Here is a 24267-nt window from a genome sequence, read left to right as displayed (position 1 = left end):
ATCTCTCTATCTTCATTCAGAAACGCCATCATTTCCAGAGCTTATGTTTATACTCCCTCTCTTACATTTGGAACACGTAAGAGATTACATTAGATTAATTCACTTTTGCTTTGCTTTGTAGTTCCAACTTCTTTTTCCCTCAGTGATGGTTGTTGTTGAACAGATTAAGAGTCAGAAGGTAAGCACTTCTTTTATTCTGGTTAATGATGTACGTAATTCAGTGTGCTTAGTGATTTGCACCACATAGATTTCTTCAAACTGTTGTGTTTGGGGGAACCATGAAATTAGACCTGAGAAGGAAAGGCATCATACATGTTGATCATTGATGGGAGCAAGGAGCTTTTTCCTCAAGGTCATGCTTCAGTATTAAGAGGTCACCATGCCTAAGTCATTCACCTAACTTTGTTAAATGTACTTTTTACTTAGGTTGTTGCTATTATTACTGTCATGGAAAAATTGATTCCAAGTATTCTGGGAGACTGTTGGCTTTTGGGATCTGAGCTAGTAACTCTGAGATCAGCAAGTGCTGAGTAGATTACCTAGTCAAGTTGGGTTGTGAAAAGTACCCTCTGGCTCCCTGAGTCCTTTTCTCTTGAGTTGTTATAAGAACAATCACAGGAAACAGCCTTGAAAGTAGTATAATTTTTACAAATTCATCCACAGCATTTTAAAAAAATCTGCAGTGAGACAATTGGGTTGCATGTGACACACTCCTGTCCTCTTTCCCTCCTTCTACACACTCCCAACCCCAGAGATATTTAATGAGACCTTTGTAAATGTCACACAGATGCAGAATACATATCAATACTAATGTATATGGGCTCCCTCCCTCTTGCCCCCTTCTCTTTCTCTCCCCCCCCAACTCTGATCTGTCTGTCTGCCTCTCTTACACATACACACTTGTACTTATGCATACACATACACACACACACACACACACACACACACACACACACACACACACAGAGTAAATAAGTGCCACTTCTTCAGCTAAAAAGCCCAACCAGATAATTTAGGCCAAAGAATTGAATGAAGGGTAGGACTCAGTCCCACATAGAGGTAACCATAGCACAGAGGCAAAAGTATCTAATTTGGCTTCTTTCTTTGATGAATTGGACCAAACAGTTGCCAGCCCTCTACTTCATTTTGTGTTGTGTAGACACATACCCAGCTGTATGCACAGTGAGTTGTTTAAGTGCATCCCCTCCATTCCTGGAAGCCTTGTGTGGGCTTCTTCATGGACCTCTCTACCCCTGCAGCTTCTTTACACTCCCCTGTCCCCCCAAAATGAGAAGAAAAGTACCACCATGAATGGAGTTACGAGTCAGATGAAAATTTTCTCTCCTTTCCCATGTTAGCCTTCTCTGTCTCATTTCAATTGGGAAAGGAGAGTGAAAAATCCAAGAAGAGCTGGTGGTTCACTCACCTTCTTTTCCATGATGGGCCTAGGGATGCTGTGGGCTGAAGTTCAGCAGAAATAGAAAAGATTTGCACATTTTACTAGACTTCACTCTGCACAATTGGAAATGTGCTACATCCATGTTATCCTTTCTGACTACAGAAGCAAAGATAAAAACTCTCTCCTTAAAGAAGCTGATGGGGGGGCCGGTAGTTTTTACTTCTGAATTAACATATTCATTCTTGGCTGATGAATCTAGAACCTGTAATCTAAACATTTAAACATTCTTATGCAGTATCTTTGTGGAGAAGTTCTACTTTCTTCTTCCAGAACAAGCTAATAGGCATATCCCCAAGTAGATCTGGCTCAGGAGGAGATTGACTGACCCATTCAGTCACTTTTAGGAAACCCAATGGAATATGTAGCTAGTAGCACCTGCAAATATGGGGATCCAGGAAGGCTTCTTGCAGAAGGGGGGACTGTAGCTGAGACTTGAAGGATCCAGGAAAACTAGGAGGCAGAGGTGAGGAGGAAAGATTTCCAGGCATGAGTGATAGCTGGGGAAAATGCCTGAAGTCCAGTGACAGAATGTCAGCAATGAGGCCACTGTCACTGGATCAGTGTGTGCGTGTGTGTTTGTGTGTGTATTGGGGGAGTGAGATGAGGGAGTCACTATTGATGTGTAAGAGGTAGAAAAGGACAAAGTTATGGAAGTGCCACTGGAATTGATTCAGTAGGTCCCTCCTGGACCAATCACAACTGAATGTACAATTTAAACTGTGCAGCAGGCACTGTATAATTTTTAGAAGTTTATCTTTTCCACAGATTCATGGGTGTCAGATCTTGGAAACAGTATACAAATACAGCTGTGGGGGACTGCCTCCTGTACGCAGTGCGCTAGAAAAGTAAGTCACAAAAACTTAAATAAGATTGACACAGTTCATCAAGACCATTTTATTTGCATATGATCTAAAACTTCTCCAAAATAGTTAGTAATAGATGGGACTGAAAAGCTAACACTGAGCAGATAGGTCTATATGATCAAAGTAGGAGAGGCCAGGATGCCAGCCAATAAAGAATCCAGGATGGTACTACATAAAAGAGAATGAATTAGTGTGGATGACTTTAAGGTCCCTCTGATTGTCAGATCCCATCATCCTTAGGGTGTTACCATTATATATGCTGGGTTTTGCTTGGCTATATTTGAGTATATCTTTTAAAGTAATTGCTATTTTCAGTCAGTAAGTCAACCGGCATTTTATTAAATGTTTACTATTTGCCAGGCTCTTTGCTAAGCCTGAAAATACAAAGAAAGGTAAAAATACTGTCCCTCCTCTCAAGTATCTTATTTTCCTAATGGGAGAAACAACTTTTAAACTATTTACATATAAGATATTGTTTATATGGAGTAGTTGAAAAGTAATTTCAGATCAGCCACTGGTATTGGGGAGGGACCAGGAAAGGCCTCCAGTAGATGGTGGGATTTGAGCTGAGTCCTGAAGTAAGCCAAGGGAGCCAACATGTGGAGAGTAGAAGGAAAAACCTCCCAGGCAGTGGGACAGCCTGTAACAAAGCATGGAGTTAGGAGAAGGCAGGAGCTGCTGGATTGTAAAGTATATGGAGAGAAGTAGAGGATAAGAAGACCGGAAAGGTAAGAAGGGGGCTAAGCAGAGAATTTTCTGTTTGATGCTGGCGGTGGTAGGGAACCAGCTCATATTGCCCATTTTATCTTACCTTCTTTAAAACTTGAAGTTAAGCTTCTGTCCTGGGTGGAAAGACTGGACTCTGATCTCCAAGTTTCCTTCTAATTCTAATATTTGGTTACTGCACAAGAACATCTTGGAAATACTTGAGCTAGTTCTGGAGAGGGTGCTTGATCTTCTCTTTTCATGTATTTTTGTAATGCTCCATTTCTAATTGAGTCATTCTCCCTTACCACATCCATTCCCTTCCTTTTTGGTGAAACAAGAGAAAAGGAGCAAACTGCTTTTGTTGGCAGAGAAACAGACTTCTCTGAGCTCATCTCATTGTGTTTTAGCAGGAATTTTCAGCTCTGAAACTCTTACGCAGGGTGAGAATAAACAATATGGAAAAGAAACTGTCAAAATAGCTGAAGGACATTTTAAACTTAATATGGGAACTTTAATTATAAGAAATTTAATGACTAATTCCAAAAAGATAGGAATAAAAATGGAATGATTATTTTTAGTGTAATGGACAGTTTCCCTTCTGACTCACCAAATTCTTACTCAGATCTTGGCCAGTACCCTCTAGTGACGTCCCAGAATGGCCTGGGTGTTTGTGCCCAGCAAGGGCTTTTATGGCATTGGTTTTTCTCTCCCTTTCTCCACTCAGGATCTTGGCAGTGTGCCATGGGGTCATGTACAAGCAGCTTTCTGCCTGGATGCTACATGGCCTCCTCTTGGACCAACACGAAGAGTTCTTTATTAAACAGGGCCCATCTTCTGGCCTTGTCTCTACTCAACTGGAGGAGGAGGAGGAAGACCTGGGCATTGGAGGCCTGACAGGGAAGCAGTTACGAGAACTTCAGGACCTGGGGAGGATTTGAAGGGAAAGGCAGTACATTCCACCAGATAGTGACCCCTTCGCCCTCTCACATGAGCTTGCACTGAGCCTGCCACCTCGGTGCCATCTGCGCCACTTCCTTCAGCCTGTCCCTCCTGATATTTGCCTTTGTCTGAATGAGGTTTGCAGGATGCATGGGAAAGAGCGCTGAAGAGTACAACCCCCACCTCCTTTGCTTGTTTGTCTAGGTCCAGACTTAACCTCCCTGGGGCCTATTTTCCTCGTCTCTAAAATGAGATTGGACTTGATCCAGTTCCAGACCCGTGAGTCTATGATAATCCATTAGGCTGGGCAGTTGTGAGGCCTTCTTCATACCATACTAATACCATACTTAGGAAGTGGACAGCTCCTTAAGTTGTGTCTCTCTGGCAGCTTTTTGATGCAGCTCAAGGTCTTAATTAGGATTCACAAAAACCTATATAGATGCCAGTGTATTACATAAGAATCATAAATTCTTGGAACTGAGCATAATAGGATTTTTTTTTTTAGGACTTCACAGGTCTAGTCCAACCTACTCATTTTACAGAGGAAGGAACTAAGGCTCAGAGCAGTTGAATGATTTAGCTAGAGTCCTGTAACTAGTTAATGGCAATGCTAGAACTAGAACGTTCATGTGTTGTGCCTCTCCTGCCTGCTAGCCACCAGGCTAGACTACCTCCTTGCAAGCACAGTACATGCCTGGCAGGTGGGAGTTGTACATCCCTGGGTTTAAAGTCCCTATTGCCCAATATATTAACTATGGAATATAAAGGATGGAGATAGATAGAGTTACTGCATACTTTCTTGTTTCCTTTGTCACTCTGTATCTCCTCACCCAGCGCCTGATTGAGGAAGAGAACATGCTGGCCCCATCCCTGAAGCAGTTTTCCCTTCGGGTGGAAATACTTCTTTCCTATATTCCAGTGAGAGTCGCTGAAAAAATCCTGTTTGTAGGAGAGTCTGTACAGATGTTTGAGAATCAGAATGTGAATCTGACCAGAAAAGGTAGGAAGTCCTGTCCTAACATCTCATCCCCAAGAGCTGGTCAAGAGCAGCTTTTATTGCCCATTGCCTCATGAGCCAAGGCAGTGGTCAGTGTAGTACATCATATTTTGAAATAAATCTTGTAAGAGGGCACCATGATGCTTCTTGTCAGAAATCTTCAAAGCAAGGGAAGTGGCACCCAGTGGTTAAGAGCAAAAATTATTGCCCTGTATTTACTAGACCCTGGTTAGTTAGATTGTCTATAGTAACAAATGAAAGAATCAGAGCGTTGTTGATAGCATAGCTCCGAGGGTCTCTCCTCCTACTGTCCATGATACACAGGATCTATTTTAAAGAATCAAGAAGACACCTTTGCTGCCGAACTGCATCGCCTCAAGCAGCAGCCTCTTTTCAGCCTTGTGGATTTTGAGCTGGTGGTGGACCGGATACGCAGCACTGTTGCTGAGGTTTGCCTTTTAAGTGTCTGATCCAGCATATGTTTTCTGAGGGGGTGGATTGACCTGGAAAGATAGAGAGTGGAGCACAGCAGCTGCTTCTTCTAGCTGGCACTAGAGACCAGGGTGAAGAAATGATTCCTCAGGCCAGACGCTTTCTCCGTCTTTGGGTTTTAGGAATGCTGCCATAGTAAGTGTCCTTCCCTCTTACTGAGCTCAGTCTCTTATGGGACATGGAATGCCTTGCTAGCTGCCTGACGGTGACAGAGACACAATCCACTCAGCATCTCGCGTCACAACGTTTTCTTTAGTTGAAGGAATAGATGAGATCTTTGTTTCACTTTGTGTGTGTATTTCTGCTCCACGGGAGCTTGGGACCAGATTGGGTTTTCCACTAAAGAACAAAAGGACGAAGGGCTAAGCTCTCTTGCTGCTGCCGTCTGTACAGGGTCTAGTAGCAGGTTTTCAGAAGGGTTTTTTGTAGACAGTTTATTGTCATGATCATATGAGTAGTATTCTTTCCTGAGTCATTCAGTGGAATATAGAGCAGCTTTTTAAATAAAGAATCCTCCTTTGTAATGGTGTTCTCAAAATGGGATTTCACTGATGTTCTTGTTTCCTCAGCATCTATGGAAACTTATGGTGGAGGAGTCAGATTTATTAGGCCAACTAAAGGTAATAGTTTCATTTATTTTTCTTTATTGTTAAAATGTAACTAACAGGAAATGACCTTTGCCTTCCCTAACTCTATTGATTTGGGGAAAAAAACCTATCCCTGGATTCTTAGGATGACCTTGTATACTCTTCCCCAAAATGAGCAGCCCATTGCTGGGTGTCATCTGAAGGAATAATTCCTTCCAGGATTTGCTTCTGTAAATACAAACATGATTGTAGAGATATACCATACTGTAGGACAAAGAGATAGACATAAGTTTTCTTGTAATTTTATCATTTGTGTTGCCACCAAGTAAAGATATCAAATATACTGTAATCTTCCTGGCTTAACAGCACCACTAAAATTTCTCTTCTTGATATGCCTGTTTAGAGGGGCAGAATCTCACATCCATCTGTTGGGGACAGGAAGGAAATGACACTGTGTTCATTGGTATGGGGAATTCCCAAGGAAAAACATTCTATCAGTGTATATCAGTACCTTCTCTGCAACTCCTTGTTGTAGAGAATTTATGTGGAGGTTGAGTGATTTGCCCAGGGTCATACAACCAAGATCTATCCCAAAAGGGACTTGGACCCAGGTCTTCTTGACTCTGAGGTTGGCTCTTTATCCACTGTACCACGCTGCCTCCAAATCCATGTGTTAGTTGGGTCCTAATTAAGGAGACAGCTCTGCACTGTTTCTAGTTTAAAAGCCTTTCTACAGTCTGGGAACCTACTTTGCCAGTGTTACTTCATACTATTCCCTTTCATGAGCTCTGTGTTCTGACCATTATGATAACTAACTGTTCCCAAATGCTTCGTCTCCAGCCTCTTTCTTCTCACATGAGCCATCCCCCCCATGTCTGGAATGCATTCCTTTGTCATCTCTGCTTTGCAAAAGTCCTCGTCTTCTTCCTTCAAGGCTTAACTTGGGTTCCACTTCCTCAGGGAAGCCTTCGCTTATCTCCCCAGTTTTTAGTGCTTTCTGCTCTAATTTATCTTTAGTTTTACTTATTTAGGTAAATATTCCATCTCCCAAGTAGACTATAAGCCACTCAACAGTAGGGGTAATTTAATTTTCTTCTGTGTGTTCCTCTCTCCTTGGACAGTGCCTTATACATAATAGGAGCTTTGTGAATGCTTTAATTGGATTGAATTCAATTCCTTGGATAGCGAAGAATTCCTAAGACTTGTGTGATTGTTGACTTGTATACTGACATTCTTTTTCAAAGATCATTAAAGACTTTTACCTGCTGGGACGAGGAGAACTGTTCCAGGCCTTCATTGACACAGCCCAGCATATATTAAAGGCACCGCCCACTGCAGTAACTGAGCATGGTAAGTACTCAACAGAAGAGTGAATGACTAAGTTACTTTCCTTGAGAGAAGAGCCCAACTCTCAGCTTCTTCATTGAGGGCTTGAGGGGCAGCCTCCTTACCTTCTGTTGCTGCCTAGGGAAGCCATTTCAGTGGGCCTGGATAGCTTCCATCACACTGCAGTCATCTCCTGGGACAAGCAGCCACATAACCAATGATATCTGTATGAAATGGTGTGGTCTGGACCCCAAAGTCAAATAGTGTTTGTTCCTGACGGTCAGGCAGGGTTGGATGGGAGAACATTTCTTCCAGGCTTCATCATATAGCCAGGTGCTATTATTTGCTCCTTGTTCTTTCTCTCTGCCAGATGTTAATGTGGCCTTCCAGCAGTCTGCCCACAAGGTGCTGTTAGATGATGACAACCTCCTCCCTCTGCTTCACCTGACAATTGAGTACCATGGAAAGGAACATAAGGGTATTAATTCCCTTTCTCTCTCCTTCGCATATCATTGTTCCTCCCTTTTTTCCTGATGCTGCTTCCTTCTCTGAAGACGCTTATATGGTTTTCATCTTAGAGTTATCTACCTTTAGCACTCAGGGGGTCCTAAGAAATCTTCTAGTTCAGCCTCTTCATTTTAAAGATTAAGAAACAGGGATACAGGGTGGTTACGCGACTTACCGAGACTCATGAGTGGCACAGCCAGGATTGGAATCCAGACCACTTCATTAGCAGCCAAGGGTTTTTTCATTATGCCATGCGTCAGTTCTTGTCTTATTCCAGCTGCCTCTGTCTCTAAAGACAACAAAATAATCTCTAAGATCTACCAAAAAACCTGCCTACACATTGTTTCCTTGCCCTCTGCCCACTATGTTTTCCTTCTTGTGTCTTAGACATCCCCCTGGTTTTTTCTCTCATGTTATTCATGTGCATTCTTCTTTCAACAAAACAAGTTGTCTGTCTTAATTAGACTGAAGTTTCTTCATTTTCTTTTTCTTTTTTTTTTTTTTGCCTTAGATGTTACTCAAGCACGAGAAGCACCTTCTCGGGACACCTCTCCCCGAGAAGCCCCTGCGTCAGGCTGGGCAGCCCTAGGTCTTTCCTACAAAGTGCAGTGGCCTCTGCACATTCTCTTCACTCCTGCTGTCCTGGAGAAGTAGGTTTACAAGACCTCTGTGAGCTTTTTGCTAGCAAACACTAACTATGGCAGGGAAGATAGAGGCCCTCTGACCAGTTGTTAGTAATCTGCAGGCCCAGGAGATACAACTTCAAGAATCCATCCATCTCCACCCCAGTCTATTTAACCTGCAGATGCTGACCTAAAACTGTTTAGAGAACTTCTGGTAAAAGAGCCCTTGGGGAAGTAGTATGGTTTAGTAGAAATAGCATTCACCTTGGAATCACTAAACCTGAGTGTGAATCCTGGCTGTGCCATTGGCTACCTCTGTGTTGATGGGCAAGTCATGTAAAGCCCCCAGGCCTTAGTGTCCTCATCTGTTGAATGAGGGGGTTGGATTCAATGACCTCCAAACTCCTAGGTCTTCCTCATATGCCATGTTGCTTCTGTTTTTGAAATTAATTTGAGGTGGCAGTGATCGGCATAATAAGCTTGATGCTGGATGTGTCCTTGAGCCCTTTGAAGAAGGCAGGTTTCAACAGGGATTATTTTAGAATTGAAGGAAATTAGGTTTCTTATTTTTCTGTGTAAACTCATGCCAAGATGAGAGGTCACATAGTTCCAGTTCCCCTAGGAATCAACTCTTCTTCCAAGTGCTTGTCTTCAGTATGTGTCCTCTGACATTTCTCCCATGTCAGCAGCTGTCACGACCTAGGGAGGAATAAAAAGTTTAGAATCACAGACTCTAGAATTGGAAGGGACCATACAAGTTATGTAGTACAGCCTCACTCCCAGGGCAGTTCTTTCTTTCTCTGAAAGAGTAATTCAACCACCATTTGGATATTTGTGGAGATAGGAAACTCATTCCTTTTCAAAGAACGTTGTATCACTCTCAGACAGCTAACCATTACATAACATTAAGAGTTCATCATGCACATGGCACAATCCTGAGCCCTAAGAGATTGTGGAAAAAACATGCCTGCCTTTGAGGGGTTTACATTCCCCAAAGGCTGGTCACCTGTTGTTTCTCATGACCTCTGTATAGTTCAGTGAACTTTGTAAGGCAGGTGTTGTTTGGCATGACTTGCAAAGTAAAGGTAGAAGGAGCAGAGGCTGTTTGGAATGCTGGGCCTCCCATGAGTGAAATGGAAAGTCCTGGGACAGAAACATGCATTGGGCTGAGCCTCAGGAGAAAGGAACAAGGACTTTGCCTCCAGTAGAGAGGGCCCTTCTCTGGCTAGCTTCAAATCCTTTCTTTTTGAAAATGGGAAAGAAAAAGGGAGGAAGAGGAGGAATCTGGGACTTGACTGAGGGGAAAGGGGAGGTAGCTGGGAATGGAAGAGTCTAGCTTCACGGTGGTTGTTTTGGACCCAGGTACAATGTTGTCTTCAAGTACTTGCTCAGCGTACGACGAGTGCAGGCAGAACTGCAGCACTGCTGGGCTCTCCAAATGCAGCGCAAGCATCTCAAGTCTAACCAGAGCGATGCCATTAAATGGCGCCTACGGAACCACATGGCCTTCTTGGTGGATAATCTTCAGTATTATCTCCAGGTCTGTGCTGAAAGTTGAATGGTACATGGGAGATGAAGAAAGGGCAGGAGAAAGGTCTTGCAGGGATGTTTTATTCTTGCCCTGGGGGAACGCTCATGAGAGAAAAAAATTGGCCGTGGTTTTTAGGATTGCTATGTGGAATGGTATTGATGAGGCATAAGAAGCCCCAGAAGCACTAACAATCTCATATGAGCAGCACCACTAAGGCACTTATTAAGTTCTTGTGGATAGGATGACATTGGCATCACCCTAAAATCCTGCTCTGTTTTGTTGTGACAGGAAGCTGACCCTGAGATTTTTTGCAAGTTGTCAGTAAAGTGCAAGTCCTGACCATATGACCAGCCTCACTAAGTTAGGAAAGGCTTCACATTAGATGGTTGATTGTCAGCTGATGAATTGGTTTGGTCACAGCAATTCACAAAGACTGTCTGCTAAAGTATAGAGTGGTGGCAATATAATTCACTGAAGGAAGCATCCTCGGGATGAAATCTCAGGTCTTTGGCATCACTGAAGTTTTGGCTTTTTGAAGTGTTCCATAAGTCTTTAAATTTTAATAAAATGTAACTGAGTCAGTCAGTATGAACATAAAACATCTGCTTTAATGACAGGAGGCTGGGTTGAACCAGGTTTTCAGCTTTCCCTGCCAATGTCATGCCACATAACAAGGGCTTTCTTGGTCAATTCAAGAGCACAGGGGAGTTTTCTGTGTTTTATTTTTCAGATGCCTCACTATCCTTTCTATCCTAGAGTGATTGTGTCCCATAAAATACTTTAATTACTTCTAATTCTCCTTCAGGTAGATGTGCTGGAGTCTCAATTCTCCCAGCTCCTCCATCAGATTAACTCCACAAGGGATTTTGAGAGCATCCAGTTGGCTCATGACCACTTCCTGAGCAACTTGCTGGCTCAGTCATTCATCTTGCTGAAACCTGTAAGTGGGGCTCGTTTGGCTTTCTGAAGTTTTTATAGCACTAAATCTTCCCCTTCTTCAGATGCTGATTGAGTTGACAAGACAACAGGCTTCCATTAATCAGATCTTTATTCCCCATTTTTGTTGGTATTTCGCAATATTTATAAATAGGAGACAGCACAGATGATATGTATTCAGGTTTCTGAGATAGATAAGGAACAGAAGAATAGTCTAAGGCAAAGGAAACAGAAACTGCTTTACATTAGCGTGTATGTGTGGTAATGATGAAAAGTAAGAGTGAGTGAAATGCTTGTTCTGCTAAAGATGTCTGTGAACTATTAGGATGGGGGTGGGGAACCTCTGGCCTCCAGGCCACATGTGACCCTCTAGGTCCTCAAGTGTGGCCCTGACTGAGTCCAAGTTTTACAGAGCAAACCCTTTTATTAAGGGGATTTGTTCTGTGTGGTTTGGATTCACTCAAGGACCTAGAGGGCCATATGTGGTCTGGAGGCTGCAGGTTCCCCACCCCTGCATTAGGATCAGCTGCCTGCCTTGGATGGTTTGAGTTCAGTTCTACTTTGGAGAGGGGATGATGGAACTAGAACTTCATCAACAAGTAGTCCTTTAGCACCTGCTCCATTAAGGCTGTATATCAGACAGTCAGGATCTAAACCTCTCAAGGAGATTACAGTGTAATTGGGAAGACAGATTATGCATACAATTGTATTGTTACTATAGCACCAAATAAATGGCACAGCCAGTAAATGCTAGAGTGCTTGGTAAAAATTAGGGCAGTCAGGGTTTCATGGAAGAAGTGGGCCTTAAGTTAGGCCTTGAAGAAAGACTTAGAGAAATGGAAAAATAAAAAGAGGAAAAAAGAAGTGTATTTTGTACATGCCATACAGGGGATATATAGAATGAATAAAGACATTCATGGATTTTCTGTGGCATGTTCAGGAGATAATGACTAGAAATTGGGAATCCCAAAGGGTAAAGTAGTTTTGAGTAACTAAAGATAATGAGTTGTTCAAACATACTGAATTTGAGGTACCATAGGACATTCCAATTGAAATGAATATATCCAGCAATCAGAGACATAAGCCTGGAGCCCAAGAAGAAAGGTTAGAATTGTAGGCGTGTTCTTGGGAATAGAAGACCCTGAATCCTCTAAGCTGTCATTCCCCATAACATGCCCATTTTCCTTCTTTTACTATTTTTTTTTTTTAATATAGGTGTTCCACTGCCTGAATGAAATCCTAGATCTCTGTCACAGTTTCTGCTCACTGGTCAGCCAGAATCTGGGCCCTCTAGATGAGCGTGGGGCTGCCCAGCTGAGTATTCTAGTGAAGGTAAGTCTGCCAGAATGGAGCTGGACAGGGACAGTCCTGACAGCTAGAGAGTAAGCTGCCATCCTCTTCTGTGGAATTTATTTAAATGAAATTTTGCTTTTTTTCAATTAACCTAAATCTACTTTCTCTCCGTCCCACCTTCACTCATCAATGAAAAAGAAAGTAAAACAAAACTCTTGTAATAAATATGTATAGTCAAACAAAACAAATTTCCTCATTGGATAAGTTTAAAAAAACATTAAAACAAAGAAAAGGAAACTATAAACTGATATGTCTAATGAAAACAATACAAAATGTTTCAATGAAATATTTACAGGTAGACTTCAGCAACATAGCACAGACATGTCAGTATGACCACGTTGGATTTATAGCAAGAAGGCATTGTTTGTTAGATATTAGTAAAACTATAAACCTAACTGACCATGTTAATCATAATGGCAAAAATCATGATTTTATGAGATGTAGAAAAGCGTTTGACAAGATACAACACCCATTCCTGTTTGAAAAAGACTAGGAACTAGCACAGGAATAAACGTATTTTCCTTAATTTGAAAAGTAGTATTTATCTATAACCAAAGCCAGCATTATATGTAATGATAAACTTATAAGTCTTTGAATCAGATTAAGGGTAAAGTAAGGATGTCCATTATCACGACCACAATTTGATAGAATGTTGGAAATGCTAGCTAGAGCAGTAAGACATGAAAGAGAAACTGAGGCAATAAGCATGGACAGAAGAAACACAGTTACACTTTTTGCATATGATGTAATGGTTTACATAGAAAGCTCGAGAGAGTTAACTGAAGAATTAATTCAAACAACTTCAGCAAATTTACAAGATATAAAATAAACCCACAGAAATCATTAGCATTTCTGCATATTACCAACATAACTCAGGAGGAAGAGGTAAAAAGAGAAATTCTTTTTAAATAACTACAGAATGTGTAAAATACTTGAGAATCTACCTGCTAAGGTCATCACAAGAACTGTATGAATACAACTACAGAACACTCGTAACATTAAGACAAATCTGAATAATTGGAGAATATTCATTGCTCATGAGTAGGCTGAGCCAACATAATAAAAATGACTGCTGCCTAAATTAATTTACTTCTTTGGTGCCATTCAAATCAAACTATCCAAGGATTACTTTATAGAGCTAAGAAAAATAATAAAATTTATCTGAAAGAATAAAAGACTAAAAACCTCAAGGGAAATAGTGATAAAAAGAGGGAAGGAAGCAGGCCTGCAGTACCAGATGTTAAACTATACTACAAAACAGTCATCAAAATTATTTGGTACTTGTTATGAAATAGGCTGATCAGGAAAACATATTAGGTATATAATATATAGAAGCAAATGAGCCCAGTAGCTTAGTATTTGATAAACCCAAAGATCCCAGGTGTTAGGGTAAGAACTTGCTATTTGACAAAAACTTGGGAAAACTGGAAAGCAGTCTAGCAGAAACTAGTAAATAGTTTAAACATCTCATACCGTATACCAAGGTACTAGCCAAATGGGTATGTGTCTTAGACATAAGGGGTAACATCATAAATAGATTTTAAAAGCAAGGAAGAAATGACCTGTAAGATATTTGGAGAGGGGAAGAATTCATGCCCAAACAAAGAACAGAGAGGATCATAGGACAGTTTTGATTGTGCACAAAACCAGTGCAGCTAAAGTTGAAAGAGAAGCAAAAATGGAAAAATATTTACAGCAATTTTCTCTGATAATGGACATAGTTCTAAAAATTAAAGGGAAATATTTCAGATTCACAAGAATAAGTCTCCCAGTTGTCAAGTGGTCAAAGGCTATAAACAGGCAGTTTTCAGAGGAAGAAATCCAAGCTCTCAGAAGTCAAATGAAAAAAATGCCTATATCACTAATAATTAGAGAAATACAGATTAAAACAGCTCTGAGGTTCCACTTCATGTTCCTCAGTTTGGCAAAAGTGACAAAAAAGGAATATGGCAACTGCTGGAAAATATATAGGAAAATAGGCACATTAATGCATCATGTCAGTAGAGCTGTACTTGGTCTAGCCATTCTGGAAAGCAATTGGGAGCTGTGCCCCAAAAGTTAGTAGTTTTCCCTAACCTTTCCCTTCCCTCCCTCCTGAATATATCATACTTCCCCCCTCTTTCCATTCTTTTAAGATCACCAAGACATCAGCAAAACCACTCCCAGGCTTTGCCTAATTAGATTTCATATGACTCCTGGTGATGATAGGATTCAGGTGACATATCATCTCCCCATGTTTGCATGTAAGCAATTACACTTGTCTAGGCCTTTTTCATTGTTCATTTTTGTTTACCTTTTTATTTTTCTCTTAACTCCTGTGTTTGAACTTCAGAGTTTCTACCAAGCATTCATTAGGAATGCTTGAAAGTCCTCTGTTTCATTAAAAGTCAATTTTTAGTCCTGAGTATGATACTCAGTTTTACTGATGTTATTTTTGGCTCTAACCTTAAGTCTTTGGCTTTCTGAAATACTGTATTCCAAGTTCTCCATTCCTTATACTGATGGCTGCTAAATCACGTATGCTTCCAACTGTGGCTCTTTGATATTTAGATTCTTTCTTTTTGGCAACTTGGAGCATTTTTTCTTTGACCCAGAAGCTCTGGATTTTGGCTATGATGTTCCTGGGAATTTTAGTTTGGGAGTTTCTTTCTGGACGTGATTGGTCGATTCTTTCCGTTTCTGCTTTGCTCTCTAAGTTCCAAGAGATATAAGCAGTTTTCTTTTACGAGTTCTTGAAGTAAGATGTCTAGGCTCTTATTTTTGTCCATGGGCTTCAGATAGTTCAATGATTCTTAAATTTTTTTTCTCCTGATGAGGTTCCCAGTTCAGTTGTTTCTGCTGTGAGATTCCTTGCATTTTCTTCTATTTTTTCCAGCCTTTTTGACTTTTAATATTTTTTGATGCCTCATAGAATCATTGGCTTCTTTTTGGTCCATTCTAATTTCAGGAAGTTTGTTGCTTGAGCGAGGATCTGCACCTTTTGTGCCAAGCTGTTCATTCCTTTTTCAGTTTGTTCATCCATAGTTCTTGTTTCCTTTCCATTTTTTTCCTCACATGCTCTCACTTAATTTACAAAAATGCTTTTCATCTCTTTTTTTAAAAACTCTTGCTTTGTCTCTTCCAACAATTACAAGAGAGTTTGTGCCCAAGGTGTATTTTTCTTCTAGGCTTTGCTTTTAGATATTTTGGAGTAACCTTTTCATGGAGGCTTGTCTGGAGCTTCCCTGCCACCATAATAGTTACTTCCTAACTTCAAACTTGATGTTAGGCATGGGCCCTCCACACTTCTGGAGGGAAGGTCTAGGCAGATCCTGTGGCTGCTTTCTTGGAGTATTGAACGTTGTAATCTGGGGTGTCCCCAAAGTGGTCTGATCCTGAGCAAAGTCTGATCACTGCCTCTTGATCTGAGCTCTACAAGATCCTGCCCTGGGTTTGGATCTGAGCAGCAGTAGGCTGGACTTTACCCTACCAGCTACCTGGAAAGCTGCCAGTTCAGAGTGATGGAGTTGTCAGCTCCCCTTTGGTCTAGAATTCCCACGAGGGTTATTCTTCTACAGGTGATCACACTGGGCTAGAAGCTGGCACCCCATTCTGGGACCCACATCATTACTACTTCTGTACTCTCTGGTTTAGGATTACCACCCCCTGGGACAGGTTTCCTTCTCAGTCTGCCAAGAATCTGTGACCCAGCATTGGGTAGTGGCTACCAAAAGTGCCAGTTAACACCTGTTCCTGCTTTCTGTATGCAGTGCCCTAATATGGGTCTGGGGTTTCCTCTTGCCTTAGTACACAGTGTCTCCCTAAGAGCTGCAGTATTTCATGCCTGGGGTGCTCTGTACCAGACTTCATCCCCAGTATTCGCAGACCTCTCCATCTTTCTCCCTAGAATGACTTGGAGTGGACAAATGACTCAGTGTTACTTTTCCTAGATTTACCCATCAAGATTCAGTCTGGTGAGTTTTCTAAATTTGTTTGGAGTAATTTGGTTTTTTAGGGGATGGAGCTTGTTATACTGCTTCATGCTACTCTGCCCTCTTGGCTTCCTCCCAGAAACAGCTTAAAATTCTACATGTCTAAAACTGAATTCATTAACTTTCCCCAAAAAAGCTATCCTCTTCTGAACTTTCCTGTTACTGCTGAGGATAACACCAGACCTAGATCTCATCCTCAAGTCCTCACTCTCTTTTACTCCCCATATCCAATCTGTTCCTATGTCCTGTTGATTTTACATCAAAACATGTCCTATATCCCTCTCTTCTGACACTGCACCTAATGCTCTAGTACCTGCCCTTATTACCTCATTCCTTTTCTATTGAAATAGCCTACTGGTTGATCTCCCTGCCTCTAGGCTCTCCCCACTCCAGTCCACCTTCCTTCCATTCGTCTCCCAAATTAATCTTCTTAAAAGTGCAGATTTCTCCATGTCAACTTCCTACTCAGTAAATGTCAATGGCTCCCTATAACCCCCGGGATCCAGTATAAAACCCTGTTTGGCATTCAAAGCCCTCCATACCCAGCCCTCTGCTGCCTTTCTACCACGTACTCTGTGATCCAGTGTCACTGGCCTCCTTACTCCTCCTCCCACATGATTTTCTGTCTCCAAACTGCAGGCCTTGTCATTGCCCCCTATGCTTGGAATTCTCTTTCTGGTCATTTCCATTTCCTGGCTTCAAGATCCAGCTGAAACATTGCCTTCTCCAGGAAGTCTTTCTTGATCCCCTTCACTGGGAGGCCTTCCTTCTCTGGAGAATTTCAGATCTACCACGTGTCCAGCTCGTTTGTACATAGTTGTTTCCTCCTTGAGAACAGAAACTACCTTGTGCCTCTATCCGTATCTGAAGTGCTCAGCACACTCCAGGCACAATAGATGGTTAACAAATCCCTACCGGATAACTGACACTGCCTTCTGGTTCCCAGAGATGGAGGCAGTTTCCTTGACATTGTTTTAATATTTCTTGTCTCATGAAATCGTTCTCTTTTCTTTAGCCCATTCTGATTTTCATGGAGTCTTTTGCATGGGTACGGTTGTTCTTCTTGTTCAAACTATTCGTTCTCTAATTCTGTGTTCCATCCAGTTCTTTTCCTCTACTGCTTTTATGTATAAAGAAAATTGTTTAAGCTTTCAACTTGGCTAACGTGCAACTTTGTTTTGCATTACTAGACATACTTGTAATAGGTTTTGGAGTTTTTTGCTTTCTTACTGGGTTTCGTAAGGAGTAAAGGGAATGTGTGAATTTGGAACCCCCGCAAAAAACAAGAAAAAGTCTTTGTGCATTGAAAAAGTAAGCTCTTGCATCTTCCTTTCTAGGAACTTGTACTCAAGCTGTATTTTTCTTCAAGACTTTGCTTATAGATGTTTTGGAGTCATTTTTTTCTTCTGCGTCTGCTTGACTCACCAATAATTTGTTATGGTGGGATTCTTCTTTCTGTTTGCTCATTTTTCCAGCTTACTTCTCGATTTCAGTCTTTATGTGAAGTCCAGACTGGGCTATATTTGTGTCCTCTTGGGTCTTGATGCTGCGTTTTGGGGGGTATTATTGTTATTCCAAGGTCTCAGGGGAAGTTCAGGCTGGACCTGCAAGCTTCCAGTGCTCCCAGAGAGGTTTGATCCAAGGTGAAATGAGTGCCTTCCTCACGATCACAGCTCTGCAGGTTCCTGGCCTGGTTTGGGGTCTGAGCAACACAATTGGAGGCTTGCTGCTTACTGGAGTTCCAGTGGACTGCTGCTGGAATCAGCCACTATCACAGGAAAGCTCTGCAATTTAGGATGACAGAACAAAGGGTGCCCTTTGGTCTAGAATTCTTGCCTTGGTTATTATCCTACCAGCTTCAGACTAGGCTTGATGCTGAAACTGAGACCCCTTCCCACCCTCAGCTGCCAGCCCCACTCCCCAGATCAGGGCCACATAGCTTGTTTCTCAAGTTGTTGCTTGCTCAGTGCATAGCCTGGAGCCTGTGACTGCTCCTTGGCCTGTAACACCATCCCTACTAGGTACAAGACCCTTCCTCGCCCACCCTGTATCTGTGACCCAGCACTGGGTAGAGCAGTCAGTTGGCATTCGTTACTGTTCCCTGCACTTGCCCTGGTGTACAGCCACAATCAGTCCCCTGGACTTAAAGGCACTTCCTATGAAACTCTTCATCTTCTCCAGCTATAGGTAAAAGAAGAATGAGGTTTTGGGGTGAATTCGCTTGAATCCCTGTTATTCCTTCCTGCAGGGTTTTAGCCGTCAGTCTTCACTCCTCTTTAAGATCCTTTCCAGCGTCCGGAATCATCAAATAAACTCAGATTTGGCTCAACTACTGCTACGACTGGATTACAACAAGTATTACACCCAGGCTGGTGGGACTCTGGGCAGGTAGGCACAGGTTAGGTATTCAGCTGACTAGGTTCCTGGAATCATACACTGCACCGGAGGGATCTTCTACTCCAACCCCCTTATTTTACAACGAGGAAATTGACACCTAATGTCTCAGACTGCCCAAAGTCACATAAATAGCAGTACCAGGTACTGAATTCAGCTTCTCTGACTTTATATCCAGTGGGCTGCCCTCTGCCTGTGTCATGCTGCCTCATGTAAAAAGATCAAGCTTTTTTATACTGAACAGTCTCTTCAGTACGATTTTTTCTCCCTTCTTATAGTGTGGGTTTGTGAGCAAGAGGGCATAGTAGGAATCATTTGCTCAGTTTTACCATTTATCTTTCTTCAAACTTTTTCCTAAAGAGAAAAAAAAAGACTTCTTTGGTCTTAGTAATTTTTTCTAAGCCTCCTCCCAGCTGATCTTTTGATGGTAACAGAAGACAGGCTAGGAGCTATCTACGATTCCTTGATTTTGAATGTGAAACTGTCTCACATCTATAGTTTCTTTGCAGGAAAAGTATGTGATGGTGTCTTTTTCTTTTGCAGTTTTGGGGTATGAACCCTGTGGTTGAGATTCAGGAGCTAAGTTGGCAAGATTGCAGTTTCCATCCGTCCAGAGGTGATTCCGTCTGTTGCTGAAGGTTCATGGAAACATTCTCTTCTACTTTTATAACTGAGAAATGCAGTTTAATCCGCTCTCTTGTCATGAAGCCGTTAACTTGTACTAAGGATATCATTTGTCACCATTAAAAAAAAAGTTAGCTTCATTATACATCAAAACAGAAGCGAATTTTTTTCTGGCCTTGTAGAAGAGTTTATTAATCCTCCTTCTATGAGTTTGGTGGTAAAGCATGACTTAGTTAATAGTCAAGTGACCGTGACTGAACGTGTACTTCTATTAGAAATACATTCTGAACAATCATTATAATATGACCGGAAAGTCAGATCTGCTTATGGCACACATTTGGAAAGAGGATCGTTTTTGCACATTAGATTTCTAGATGTCATTAGCAAGAAGGGCAACAGGTAAACCTTCTATTGACTTGATAGCTGTTCTTCCTTATTCACAGTTTTTCCACTGTCTTTGAAGAAGCTAAAAGATCTTAATCCATGAATCAAAAAATCAAACAACTTCCAACTATCTCAGCTTCAACTTAATGATTAAGTGGCTGTGTCTGTCAGAGAATTAAGATGTACAGAAGCTGGGGGCGGGGGGGAGGGAAATAGAATAAAGACCCCATGTGAAATTTCAGCTATAAAAGGGCATTAGTAGTTTAAGTCACAAATTCCACACCCAACTATATTAGTGCTACGAAAGCAGAAGCAATTAGCAGTTGTTTTTTTGTTTTTTTCTGGGGGGTGATGGGTGGTATTTCAGAGGTATGGGAGACTCCCCTCCCTCCATCAATGCAGCTCTGCAGCCAGTCTGCAACTCAGGCCTTAGAGGTACCCAGAGCGCCAAGGAGTTAAGTGGAAATAGTCTGTGTGGCAGAGACAGGGCTTGAACCTAGGTCATCAGGAGTGTCGTAACACCATCAAAATAAATATTTATTAAACCCTCACCACGGTACTGGCTTCTCTGTGTAGCAGATTAAAACTAATCTAATATCCCCTCACTCTTCAAGGCAGTCAGTCACTGAGCAGGGATTTTCCCATTGATGTCTCTTAGAAAGCAGGAGGAAAGGGGAGATATTCAGGTATCTCCTAAAAAAGATGGATGGAGGTGGTCTCTCCTTCTACCACAGACCTCAAAGGGACTACCTTAACTGGTTTTGGTAGTAAGGGCCATGGTTACAGTAATTAAATGTATGCCTTTTTGGAGTTTTGAAAATTTCTAAGTGTTCAGGCAGCTACTTCATTTTATAGGACTTCAGAGCTTTTGACCCGGTCCCAGCCCAATCCTAGACTCTCCGCTAGCTAGCTCCACAGGACAGCTTACCATACTTCAAAGGAAAGCCCTTCAGAGTTCAGTGGGGTCTTAGCATCCCTAAGTTTAGTAATTTCATATTTGAGAAAGTATATGTAACTTACCAGTCCTATACTCACTGGAAAGAAATATTTTAAGGCAAAGAATATTCTCCACTTATCTTTGGAATGTCTTGGTACAAAATTAACTAGAAAAAACAAAAATGGTCACCACTAAGCCTACTAAATACCAAATAGCAAATCTGAAAGCCCCTCATCCCCCTTATCTGCAAGGCCAGATGCTCCTCTTCCAAAAGGTGATGAGGACTCTCTTCTGCTTAAAAGTCGTACAGTTGGGAGTTCTTGATCATTTTCCTGACATGGACCCCCTCTGGCAGTCTGGTGAAATCTGTAGATCCACTCCTAAGAACTGTTTTCACATTCATGAAATACATAGGATTACAAAGGAAACCAATTATATTGAAATACATTTCTCAAAATACTAAAAACAAGTGGTTCAAGCACCTCTGCCATACAGGTAATGTTCTTTTCTCCTATTCCTTCCTTCCAAAAGAAACTCAGAAAAAAACAAAGGATAAAGAATCAGTTACTACAACCAAAGAGATTCAACATTTATTTTATCATAAAAGTTCAGCAAAGAAAACTATATACAATGATCCATGCATGAAGTCCGGTTACACACAAGACACATTTAAAACCTGGTTAAAACACAGTCTTCACAATAGCAGGGAATGAAATTGATGGGGCCGAGCATCTTCAGTCAGCGACATAATCATGTTTATATTTCGGATGCTGCTTGAATCCAACTCTCTCCCCAGCAATGAGGCACTGGATCACCCACTCTTGTGACACCACGGGCAGCTGTAACGCTTCTGCACACTTCAGCACTGAGGAAGGGCACGAGGGGTCTGTCACCACAACGTCAAATACCCCCAAAGCAACATCTGAAAGAACGAGCAGAAAACAAATGGAAAGAAATACATCACAGCCCTCTGTTATGAGGAAGGACGTGCCCTCTAGCCAGCCCATTCCACTTTGCCCAAACTAGAGACCTGTTCCGTCCATCAAATATCTATTTGAATTAGGACGTTTCAGTAGAAGGATACCATAGTGAGCGTCCCTGAACCCAGAGAATGGTTGTGTCTGGGAAAAGGTTTGGCAAATACATCACTGGAACCAAGCGGAAACTAAGAACAGCCCTGTGCTGGTGTCATGGTGGCTCACCTCACCTCTTCAAGTTGCTTGTCTTCTCTCAGTAGAACACGAGCAAGATCTACCTGTCAGGACAGGAACTTTGACCACAAGGCCCAGTCATTATAAAAGCTAGCCTGCCGTTGGCAAGAGGAACAATGCACTTCTTGGGGAAGCAGGGGCTTCCTAACATCCTTTCAATAGATACCTTTGTTCTGGGCAACTGAGTGGTGCTGCTTCACTGAGGCTGCTCCCCCAGTCCTGAGGATCTCAGACCAGAGTTCCAGGAAATTTTGCTGCTGGTCGGATACTAAAAGGACCTTCAGATTATGGAAAGGATTCTCACGGGGGTGCCTACAAAAAAGGGAACAGAATCAAAGATGGAAAAGAGCAAACGCAGGTCTTAATCTTCTTTGGGGGAAAACAAGAGAATCAATAACCCTACATAGAGAGTTCTCGTATATTTGGATGTTTTGAAAAGCAGGCTTCCTGAAGGAGCACGCTCTTGCACATTCACAATTTCTGCAAATAAAGCCTTCAAAACTCTTCTTTTTAGGCCTTAGTGTGGAGATCCTGGTAGGCTTACCCCCTCCACTGCTCTGATTATCTCAAGTCTAACTGATCCTCTGGTTCAGGGTCACTCCCGAACCTATCCTCCCAGAGGTCAGAAACATTTTTAAATGCTCTAAATTATGCAAATCCTTGTACACATTTCAAAAACCTTTAACTTCAGGACTAATTCTCTTGGATCCCATTGGTGAACCAGTTTAGCTCTACACAATTCTTTCTTGAGTCCCTAGGCCCCTTATCCTATCACTGATTGTAAGCTGCCAAGCCTCAGCCTTGGATCGTTCCTGGCACAAGTGCTGCTGAACAAAGGCAGATGAGACCCTTGCCTCCTTGTATTTTATGGGAAAAAACTGAGGTCATTCACCGTAAGGTACGTCTTCTCCTTCCTCACACTCAGATACCTTCTGTTACTGTATGTCCTTCACTCCTATCCCACACGAAGAAGTGGGGCTTAACAAGGCTGATCTCTACACTTGTTCAAGAGATCCCATTCCATCCCATTCCCTCCAAAAGACTGCCCCATTTGTCATTCCTATTTTGTAACATTTCTTTTTGCGAATTTTTTATTTTAAATTTAAATACAAAGTGAGAAAAGAAAAGAAAACCTGCCCTGTATACAGTAGACCGTAAAAGGATTCAATATAAAAATACATTTCCATTTCAAGAAAACCTATAAGATAAACACTACACGTTGTTTTCAAAGTTGCCCAGCTTTGCTTCTTTGTTGGTTTTGTCCTTTTTACTTTATTTTGCCCCTCCCTTTCCTCCCACCCTAGAGGAGGCTACAATGAAGTATGGATCTGGGGACATATACATAGATATCTACAAATATATCCATATACACTTAAGCAAAAATATCTAAGACATACTATGCTTACTTCCTCCCATCATCTGTTCTCTGAAGGTAGATAGCATCTTCCTTCATAGATGAAAGTCTCCATGTTTTTCTACAACAACCAGCTCATCATTTCCTACACCACGGAAAAATTCCAACCCAATCACATCCTATTTGAGAGACTGTCTAGGAAACTATTTTCCCACTTTTCTGCATTCCTTCTATTCTTCACTGCATATGTTTTATCTGTGTAAGAAAGTTTTCATTAAAAATAATTGAAATTATCCTTGTTTACAACAATGCTCTCACATTATAATACAGTCTAAGTCTTGATGCTGCTGAATCTTCCTTGACATATTTTTTCCTGGTTTCTTTGAAGTTTCTGACCTTTTGTTCTTAGAAATGACCTTTGTTGTTGTTTCTAACTCGGTAAAATAATTTTTTAGTAATTTAATTGGGAAGACGCTGAATAGATTAGTTAGGTAAAACTGTCATTTAAAAATTTACATTGGCTTTGCCTACCCATGATCAATAAATAAACATTACTTCAATTATTTAGATCTGAGTCAAGTGTTTCAGGGTCATGTTCATACACTTCCTGTGTCTGTTCTGGCAGGAATGTGTCCAGGTGTTTTAAATGGTCCAAGACAATGTTGAATAACATCATCGACACAGTGTCGCTTTTCTATCTTTTACTTTTGATTAAACCTATTTAACTTTAAGCTGTGTCTTCGATCATGATTACCATCCCTGCTCTTTTTTACATACGAACGTCTACCCCTGTCCTTTATTTTATCTTTGTGTTCATCTCTCATTTTTGTTTCCTGAAAGCAACAAACTCTTTAATTAAAATTTTTAATCTGCTATCCGTTTCCATTCTGTGGGTAAATTTGCCCCATTCACAGTCTAAGCTACAATGATCTGTTGTGCATTTTCCTCCCTATTCTCACCCTATTTATTCTATCCCCCCCCCCCAGTCCTCCGCTTTACTTCTCCCTGCTACCTTGCCCTCTTATTCCTTAACCTACCCACCCCTCTGAAGTCCTTCCTTTATCCTCTCCC

At 41.5% G+C, this 24267-nt stretch overlaps 2 protein-coding genes across 8 annotated transcripts in view; one reads left to right on the top strand and one right to left on the bottom strand.

Moving 5' to 3' along the window:
- The window catches only part of LOC140513828 (gamma-tubulin complex component 4-like), a 28975-nt gene extending 8730 nt beyond the window's left edge, over nucleotides 1-20245 (top strand). The window contains exons 5-18 of the mRNA XM_072623835.1: nucleotides 122-178; nucleotides 2225-2304; nucleotides 3755-3955; nucleotides 4803-4969; nucleotides 5291-5415; nucleotides 6028-6078; nucleotides 7290-7395; nucleotides 7742-7849; nucleotides 8390-8528; nucleotides 9864-10041; nucleotides 10838-10972; nucleotides 12184-12300; nucleotides 18541-18680; nucleotides 19230-20245. Coding sequence (XP_072479936.1) covers nucleotides 122-178; nucleotides 2225-2304; nucleotides 3755-3955; nucleotides 4803-4969; nucleotides 5291-5415; nucleotides 6028-6078; nucleotides 7290-7395; nucleotides 7742-7849; nucleotides 8390-8528; nucleotides 9864-10041; nucleotides 10838-10972; nucleotides 12184-12300; nucleotides 18541-18680; nucleotides 19230-19242 — 1617 coding nt within the window. The 3' untranslated portion in view covers nucleotides 19243-20245. The remainder of the gene's footprint in view (nucleotides 1-121; nucleotides 179-2224; nucleotides 2305-3754; nucleotides 3956-4802; nucleotides 4970-5290; nucleotides 5416-6027; nucleotides 6079-7289; nucleotides 7396-7741; nucleotides 7850-8389; nucleotides 8529-9863; nucleotides 10042-10837; nucleotides 10973-12183; nucleotides 12301-18540; nucleotides 18681-19229) is intronic.
- Nucleotides 20246-21195: 950 nt separating this feature from the next.
- The window catches only part of LOC140513771 (TP53-binding protein 1-like), a 130806-nt gene continuing 127734 nt past the window's right edge, over nucleotides 21196-24267 (bottom strand). For 6 of the 7 annotated variants that reach the window (XR_011970333.1, XM_072623741.1, XM_072623742.1 and 3 more), the window contains 2 exons: nucleotides 22009-22154; nucleotides 21196-21553 (listed from right to left, as the gene is read on the bottom strand). Coding sequence is in view for 5 of the 7 variants with exons in the window: in XM_072623741.1 (XP_072479842.1) it covers nucleotides 21366-21553; nucleotides 22009-22154 (334 nt within the window). In the remaining 2 variants the exon portion in view is untranslated. Of the gene's footprint in view, nucleotides 21554-21833; nucleotides 22155-24267 lie in introns of all 7 variants that reach the window. The other variant, XR_011970332.1, reaches the window with a different exon arrangement.

This window comes from Notamacropus eugenii, chromosome 7 (genome assembly GCF_028372415.1).
Source record: "Notamacropus eugenii isolate mMacEug1 chromosome 7, mMacEug1.pri_v2, whole genome shotgun sequence".
In the NCBI taxonomy this organism is placed as follows: domain Eukaryota; kingdom Metazoa; phylum Chordata; class Mammalia; order Diprotodontia; family Macropodidae; genus Notamacropus; species Notamacropus eugenii.
This window is presented reverse-complemented; position numbering and strand designations above follow the sequence as displayed.